The sequence below is a fragment of the Hemitrygon akajei genome, unplaced genomic scaffold (assembly GCF_048418815.1).
Source record: "Hemitrygon akajei unplaced genomic scaffold, sHemAka1.3 Scf000053, whole genome shotgun sequence".
Lineage (NCBI taxonomy): Eukaryota > Metazoa > Chordata > Chondrichthyes > Myliobatiformes > Dasyatidae > Hemitrygon > Hemitrygon akajei.
The window spans coordinates 3,951,604-3,960,190 of NW_027331939.1; the positions used below are offsets into that span (position 1 = coordinate 3,951,604).

Sequence of the window (8,587 nt, forward strand, 5' to 3'; positions counted from 1 at the left end):
TCTCCTGAGCAAGACATTGATAGATAGATAGATAGATAGATAGATAGATAGATAGATAGATAGATAGATACTTTATTCATCCCCATGGGGAAATTCAACTTTTTTTTTCCAATGTCCCATACACTTGTTGTAGCAAAACTAATTACATACAATACTTAACTCAGTAAAAAAATATGATATGCATCTAAATCACTATCTCAAAAAGCATTAATAATAGCTTTTAAAAGGTTCTTAAGTCCTGGCGGTTGAATTGTAAAGCCTAATGGCATTGGGGAGTATTGACCTCTTCATCCTGTCTGAGGAGCATTGCATCGATAATAACCTGTCGCTGAAACTGCTTCTCTGTCTCTGGATGGTGCTATGTAGAGGATGTTCAGAGTTTTCCATAATTGACCGTAGCCTGCTCAGCGCCCTTCGCTCAGCTACCGATGTTAAACTCTCCAGTACTTTGCCCACGACAGAGCCCGCCTTCCTTACCAGCTTATTAAGACGTGAGGCGTCCCTCTTCTTAATGCTTCCTCCCCAACACGCCACCATAAAGAAGAGGGCGCTCTCCACAACTGACCTATAGAACATCTTCAGCATCTCACTACAGACATTGAATGACGCCAACCTTCTAAGGAAGTACAGTCGACTCTGTGCCTTCCTGCACAAGGCATCTGTGTTGGCAGTCCAGTCTAGCTTCTCGTCTAACTGTACTCCCAGATACTTGTAGGTCTTAACCTGCTCCACACATTCTCCATTAATGATCACTGGCTCCATATGAGGACTAGATCTCCCCCAATTTTCTCCCCCAACAACCCCCACCCACAGTGCACGTGCTGCTCAATAAAGCTACTTCTTTGTATTTTGAATCAGTGATGGTGGGTGGGAGGGGGAATCTGTGATTCCCCGACCTGTTCCTTTGACAGAATGCCCACGATCCTTTTCTCCATCTCCATACGCCACATCAAACATCCGGCTTTCAAAGTTCTTCCACAGGAACAATAATAGCTCTGGCAGTGGTGGGAGTTTATCCAGTACAGGACAGTCGGGGGTTAGTAAACTACCAGGGAAATACTCACCTTCACAGCACAGTTAATGTGGAAATGTGAAGATCTGGTGTTTATCTAGTCCAGGCCTCTCTGTCCAGTCAGGGGACTGTTAATCACATTTACTTCACTGTACGAACATCCATTGATGAATTCAATCAAGGTAATAGCTTTGAGCTAACTCTTGTGTACTTAAATACTGAGTTCTGAGTTGAGCCATTTAACATTTTGACTATGTTCCTGTTCCCATGGAAGATGTTCAACAGAAACACAAGGAGACTCTGCGGCAACAGACTGAAACACTGAGAATGAACACGATCCTGATGAGGGAGAAGGTGAAGGTTTTCCAGCTGGTTGATCGATACGCTGAGCTCACGGTCATTTCTACTGTTCGAGATCGGAGACTGGTGGAACATGAGCTGCTGGCAAGAGGCAGAGACCATGGCAATTGGAGAGAAAAACATCTCCGCAGAGAGCTGGAAAAAATCCGGACTGATCAGTTGTTCCACAGCAGCTTTTCCTGGAGTAAATCCAAATCTGGGAGTTCAGCAACAGTGGCGGGAGTCCCAGGGATCGGGAAAACAACAATGGTACAAAGGATTGTTCATGACTGGGCGACGGGGACAATATTCCAACAATTCCAGTTTGTTTTCAGTTTCAAATTCCGCGATTTAAACTCCATTAACTGCAGGATAAACATGAGGGAACTGATTCTGGATCAATATCCGTACTTTGGGAATATCTTGAGAGAGGTCTGGAAGAAACCAGAGGGATTGCTGTTTATATTCGATGGTTTGGATGAATTCAAGCACAGAATCGATTTTGCTGACTATCGGAGAGATACAGAACCCAAGCACCAGTGCCCAGATCCCGAGTGGTGGTGTGAAGTGTCTGACATTGTGTACAATTTAATCCAGGGCAAACTGCTCCCAGGGTGTTCAGTGCTGGTGACCACCCGTCCCACTGCGTTACATTTATTGGAAAAGGCTGATATCAGTATCTGGGCTGAAATCCTCGGATTTGTTGGTGAGGAACGGAAGGAATATTTCATCAGACATTTTGAAGATCAGACAGTGGCGGAAGCTGTTTTCAAACACGTGAAGGAGAACGAGATCCTGTACACCATGAGCTACAACCCCTCCTACTGCTGGATCCTCACTCTGGTACTGGGCCCCTTCTTCACACAAAGAGTCACTGATCCAGAGCGAGTTCCCAAGACCATCACCCAACTGTACTCCTACTATATTTACAACATTCTGAAAAACCACAGCCGTGAGATTGAGAACCCCCGTGATGTGTTACTCAGGGTGGGTCAGATGGCCTTCAGAGGAGTGTCCGAGAAGAAGATTGTGTTTACAGATGGAGATTTGATCAACTACAATCTGCAGCCTTCCCAGTTCCTGTCCGGGTTCCTGATGGAGATTTTGGAGAGAGAGGATTCTGCCCGGAGCGTGGTGTACACATTCCCACACCTCACCATCCAAGAGTTTGTAGCTGCAGTCGCACAATTCCTGGATCCACATCCCGGGGATAACCTGAAATTCCTCACTGAAGCCCACAACACAACAGATGGGCGATTTGAGGTATTTCTCCGTTTTGTTGCTGGTCTCTCCTCCCCAATGACAGCTCGGGGCCTGGAGGAGTTTCTGGGTCCATTCCCTCATCAAACAACCAGCCGGGTGATTGACTGGGTGAAGGAGGAAGTTAAATGCCAGATTGGAAACACAGAGAGTGAAGCTGGTAAAAGGAGACTCCTGAACATATTGCACTACCTGTTTGAGTCTCAGAACCGTGGACTGGCTCAGGCCGCACTAGAATCTGTGGAAACACTTTCATTCAGTGGAATGACACTGACCCCGATTGACTGCGCAGTCCTGTCTCATGCAATCGGAATCTGTGATACAATAAAGCAGCTCGACCTGGAGAACTGCTACATTCAGTGTGAAGGAATCCGGCGGCTGGGACCCGGGCTGCACAAGTGCCAGGACTTGAGGTAACTTGATTTATCTCTCACTCTGAACGGTGAAACTGTTCCAGTCTGTTGTTTCAATTTAAAGGTATTTGGGTAAAACTGCAGTAAATCAAATTGTGAAGAATTGTGACCAATGCCAGGGGATCGGTCAGTAATTCCCCAAGGACGGGAGGGTTCTGTGGTTCCTTGTGAAGGGATGTTGGAGACTTCATCAGATCAGTGAACAACGGCCATTGGTTTAATGGTGGTAAATCACAGGAATGGCCATGTTTCTCGCTGCCTGTGACATGTCCACTGACAGTGTTACTTCTCAGACACTGACGCCCAAACCAACACTGAATGCAATAGGTGGGTCAGAGCTTCATACCCCCTTCCAATGGACAAGAGACCATCGGCAGACTGTCCAAACTTTACAACCCCTTGCCCGTGAGAGACGGGAGACCAGCACCGGACTGTCCCAGCTTTACAATGCCTTCCTGGTGAGGGACAAGAGAAAGTTAGTGGACTGTCCCAGTGAGAGTGAGAGAATTCCCTCTGTGAGATTGTCCTCCCTCTGCCCTTCCCCATGTGTGACTATCACCAGCAGTCCACCTGTGTCAATGTGGGCATTACCCCGCCCCCAAATGGTTATGTCCTCTATATATGGGCCCTAATTCAGACCTTCCGCTCAGAAGCGATCTACCTCAGCATCTGATCCTCCTTCGGATCTCTCTTCCCCACTACCTATTTCCTGTCGGATCTCTCTTACCCATCCTCTTAGGAGTAAGAGGATCTCTCTTCCCCATTCCGCTTCCTCCTGCAGGTTCAGTCCTTCTATCCTTTTTCCTCAGGTGATCTCTTCAACAATGTCTCATCAACATTCCCAACTTAAATTCATTCTCACTGTGAGACTCACTCCCACCCTACGGCCCTGCCCTTTCTGACCCTCACAGGTCAGGAACACTCTTCTGACCATCTGGGAATGAGACAGAATGTATGGAGTTTACAGGGTCACACCGACAGTGAGGGACATTGACAGCGATGGGAACTCCGATCAGTGATTTACCGAAGGGTTTAATGTTTCCTGAAAAATCCGAGTGAGAGAAATTCCCTCAGACCCACGGTTTGAATCACTTTGTTCATCAATTTCTCTGTTTGTGTTCAGACTTGGGGAGAATAAACTGGGAGATTCTGGAGTAAAACTGGTGTCTGCGGCTCTGAGGAACCCAGAGTGTAAAATACAGAAACTGTGGTAAGTATCAGACTGTGGGAGATTGTGTTTACAGTCACTGGGTGTCTGACATTGAACATTAATGTGATCAGTAATTGTGTTACTGATAAACACTGGGGATTTGTACCGTCTCCTGTGTCTCTGTGTCTTTCACCGTCACTCTCTCTCATATCCAGGCTGGGGGATGTCGGTGTCACTGATTCTGGTGTCGAGGATCTCGCTTCCCCTCTCAGTAAAATATCATCACTAATGGAGCTGGACCTGGGTAGTAATAAATTGGGAGATTCAGGAGTGAAACTGGTGTCTGCGGCTCTGAGGAACCCAGAGTGTAAAATACAGAAACTGTGGTAAGTACCAGACTGTGGGAGATTATGTTTAGAGTCACTAGGTGCCTGGCACCGAACATTAATGTGATCAGTAATTGTGTTACTGATAAACACTGGGGATTTGTACTGTCTCCTGTCTCTCCGTGTCCTTCACCGTCACTCTGTCTCATCTCCAGGCTGATGAAGATCGGTCTCACAGATTCTGGTGCCGAGGATCTCTTCTCCGCTCTCAGTACAAATCAATCACTGATGGAGCTGGACCTGGGTAGTAATAAACTGGCAGATTCCGGAGTCAAACTTGTGTCTGCGGCTCTGAGGAACCCGGAGTGTAAAATACAGAAACTGCGGTAAGTACCAGACTGTGCGAGATGGTGTTTACAGTCACTAGGTGTCTGACACTGAACATTAATGTGATCAATATTTGTGTTACTGATAAATACTGGGGATTTGTACCGTCTCCTGTCTCTCTGTGTCCTTCACCCTCACTCTCTCTCATCTCCAGGCTGGACAATGTCAGTCTCACAGATTCTGGTGCCGAGGATCTTGTCTCCGCACTCAGTGCCAAACCATCACTGATGGGGCTTAGCCTTGGTTACAACTCGCTGACAGACCGATCTGTCCCCGCTCTCCGCGGCCTCATACTGGCTCTCCGGAATCTGGAGTGGATCGGGTGAGTGTTTGTATTAATGTTCAGTGTGATAAAATATCAGCGGATCCGCGGGTTTTCGGGTGATATTTGTCTGTGAGTATTGTTGAAACATTAACCCGAGTCCCCTGTTACTGACACTGTTGTGAAATCTGTTTATTTCACCTTTATTCTTCCATCTGTTTCAGACTGTATGGGAATTGGTTCAGTGGGACCGGGGAGAAGGAACTGAGATCTCTACAGGAACCCAGACCCAGACTGACAGTGTCCCTGTAAACATCTGAATATTTGAACATCCCCGCACAATTCCCAACTGTTCTAATGGAACTGTCTCCGGCCTCGAGCTCGGTGACAGCGGAAGCGATCCCACAGTGACGTATTTCTGACTGTTATCCGGCATGTTCATGACTCCCCACGTGAGTCCCCGGGGAACTACATAGACAGGAAGAGCACAGGGGCCGGGGCTCAGTTTGGGACGCCGGTGTCCCGGGGTGGGATTATCCCGGGAGGGAATCCCTTTGCTCCCTTTGCTGAGGACGGTGCATTCGGCAGTCTGGCCGATATAATGATGTTAAATTGACAAATCCCTCGGCAGTGACCCTGGATCTGCAGCGATCCCGGACACGGCCCTGAAGTATGTTTTTATAATCATTGGTTCCCCGATGCAGAGTGACGGTGAGAAACGGGACTGATTATTCAACCTGTCACTCGTTGTCGCCGGTCAGTTAATTGTGTGTGACTGTGAGTGAGTCGGCTTATTTATTCCCGCACGTCAGCAGCTCACACATTGTTTAATTTACATTTGTCATGATGAAATCAATAAACCGCTGTAACTTCCTGTCCTGGTGCCGGACTCGAGTTTTATTTGAGGTTTCTGCTGTCCCCCCGCACCCTGTGCACTGCAACAGTGGGTCGGAGCTCCTCACACTGACACAGTAGCGTCTCAGCTCCAGGCTGAGGGAGGTCGGACTGGCAAAGTCAGGGTGTCCAGGATCTCATCTCCACCCAAACCCCTTCCCGGCTAACTGACGCCCTCCTGTCCCCCGCAAACAGTTATAAAGTACAATTGTATCAGACGTGAGTCCACTGACGTAGTGCATCAAAGTTTTAAAAAGGAGAGGAAGTTTTCAACGGTCATTTAAATCGAAGCAAGAGGCGGAGAGAAAAGAGGTAAAGGAAGCTCAGAGAGAAGCTGTTTTATTTACTGATCGGGGCAATGAGGCTGGACTGCACAGACGCGTGAAGTAGCGCGCCAAAGGTTTAAATGAAAGACCGTCATATACAGCGGCCATTGTCGGAGTGGACTGTGGCAGAGTGGGTCGGCTTTGGCTCAATTAGGCTTCGGTGAGAACAGGCAGAGGCGAGGTTGAACGGAACACGACTGAGCAAGCGCATGAAAGTCGGCGGGGGAATTTAAAAAGCGAGCAGAGGCTGAGTGCAAGCTTCACTCCAGGTGAGGTAAGGCTGCGTAAGTTCCTTTAATTAATCTAATTAGCTTAGGAGTAGGTAATGGGGGCAGCAGTTAGGGCAGCTGAGTGCTCTGTTTGCACTAGGTGGGAAGTCAGTGCGAGCACAGCTGTCCCTGATGACTACACCTGTAAAAGGTGCATCCAGCTGCAGCTCCTGACAAACCGTGTTAGGGAACTGGAGCTGGAGTTGGATGAACTCCGGATCATTCGGGAGGCAGAGGCAGAAACAGACAGGAGTTTCAGGGAGATATTCACCCCTAGGAGTCAGGAGACAGGTAGTTGGGTGACTGTCAGGAGAGGGAAGGGGAATAGACAGGAAGAGCAGAGCACCCCTGTGGCCGTTCCCATCAACAATAAGTATACCGTTTTGGATACTGTTGGTGGGGTCGATCACCCAGGGACAAGTTGCAGTGGTTGCGTCTCTGGCACCGAGACTGGACCCTCACCTCAGAAAGGAAGGAGGGAAAAGAGGAGAGCAGTAGTGACAGGGGATTCGATAGTTAGGGGGATAAATAGGAGGTTCTGTGGAAGAGATCGAGAATCCCGGATGGTCTGTTGCCTCGCTGCTGCCAGGGTCCAAGATATCTCTGATCGAGTTCTCCGTATTCTCAAGAGGGAGGGTGAGCAGCCGGATGTCGTGGTCCATGTAGGCACCAATGACGTGGATAGGAAGAGTGAGGAGGTCCTGAAAGGTGAGTTTAGGGAGCTAGGTGCCAAGTTAAAGAACAGGACCTACAGGATAGCAATCTCAGGGTTGCTACCAGTGCCACATGCAGGTGGGTTTAGAAATAGTAAGATAGTGCACACCAACACGTGGCTGAAGCCATGCTACAGGAAGGAGGGTTTCAGATTTATAGATAATTGGGCAGTTTTCCAGGGAAGGTGGGACCTGTTCTGGTGGGACTGTTTACATCTGAACTGGAAGGGGACAAATATTCTTGCAGGTAGGTTTGCTAGAGAGGCTCCAGTAGATTTTGAAACGAGGGGGGAGTGGAACCAGAGTGTAGGAACAGATGTATGGGAGAAGTACGAAAAAGAAGATAGTAAAGTTCTTTGTACTGTTAGAGATAAACAGAGAGGAAGACGTGGCGAATGTTTAAATTAATTTATTTTAATGCTAGGAGCATTGCAAGAAAGGTGGATGAGCTTAGAGCATGGAATGATACCTGGAAATATAATGTTGTAGCTATTAATGAAACATGGTTGCAGGAGGGGAGTGATTGGCAACTAAATATTCCTGGATTTCGTTGTTTCTGGTGTGATAGAATCAGAGGGACAAGAGAGGGAGGTGTTGCATTGCTAGTCAGAGAAAATATTACAGCGGTGCTCTGGCAGGATAGATTAGAGGCTATTTGGGTGGAATTGAGGAATGGGAAAGGTGCAGTAACACTTATAGGGGTGTATTATAGACCACCTAATGGGTAGCAAGAATCGGAGGAGCAAATTTTCAAGGAGATAGCAGATATTTGCAGAAAGCACAGCGTTGTGATTGTGGGAGATTTTAATTTTCTACACATAGACTGGGAAGTCCATACTGTAAAAGGGGTGGATGGTCGGGAGTTTGTAAAATGTGTGCAGGATAGTTTTTTGCAGCAATACATAGAGGTACCGACTAGAGACGGGGCAGTGTTGGATCTTCTGTTAGGGAATTAAACAGGTCAGGTGACAGAGGTATGTAGGGGAAAACTTCGGGTCCACTAATCACAATGCTATTAGTTTCAATATAATTATGGAGAAGGATAGGACTGGTCCCAGTGTTGAGATTTTTGATTGGAGAAAGGCTAACTTTGAGGAGACGCGAAAGGATTTAGAAGGAGTGGATTGGGGCAATTTGTTTTATGGGAAGGATGTAATAGAGAAATGGAGATCATTTAAAGGTGAAATTTTGAGGGTACAGAATCTTTATGTTCATGTTAGGTTGGAAGGAAAGGTT

The 8,587-nt window shown here is 47.4% G+C and overlaps 1 protein-coding gene across 1 annotated transcript in view; it reads left to right on the forward strand.

Annotated features, from left to right (window-relative positions):
• The window catches only part of LOC140721299 (NACHT, LRR and PYD domains-containing protein 3-like), a 29,852-nt gene extending 23,919 nt beyond the window's left edge, over positions 1 to 5,933 (forward strand). The window contains exons 6-11 of the mRNA XM_073036168.1: positions 1,287 to 3,024; positions 4,148 to 4,234; positions 4,390 to 4,560; positions 4,716 to 4,886; positions 5,042 to 5,209; positions 5,374 to 5,933. Of these exons, the coding sequence (XP_072892269.1) occupies positions 1,287 to 3,024; positions 4,148 to 4,234; positions 4,390 to 4,560; positions 4,716 to 4,886; positions 5,042 to 5,209; positions 5,374 to 5,461 (2,423 nt within the window). The 3' untranslated portion in view covers positions 5,462 to 5,933. The remainder of the gene's footprint in view (positions 1 to 1,286; positions 3,025 to 4,147; positions 4,235 to 4,389; positions 4,561 to 4,715; positions 4,887 to 5,041; positions 5,210 to 5,373) is intronic.
• The last annotated feature ends 2,654 nt before the right edge of the window (positions 5,934 to 8,587 follow it).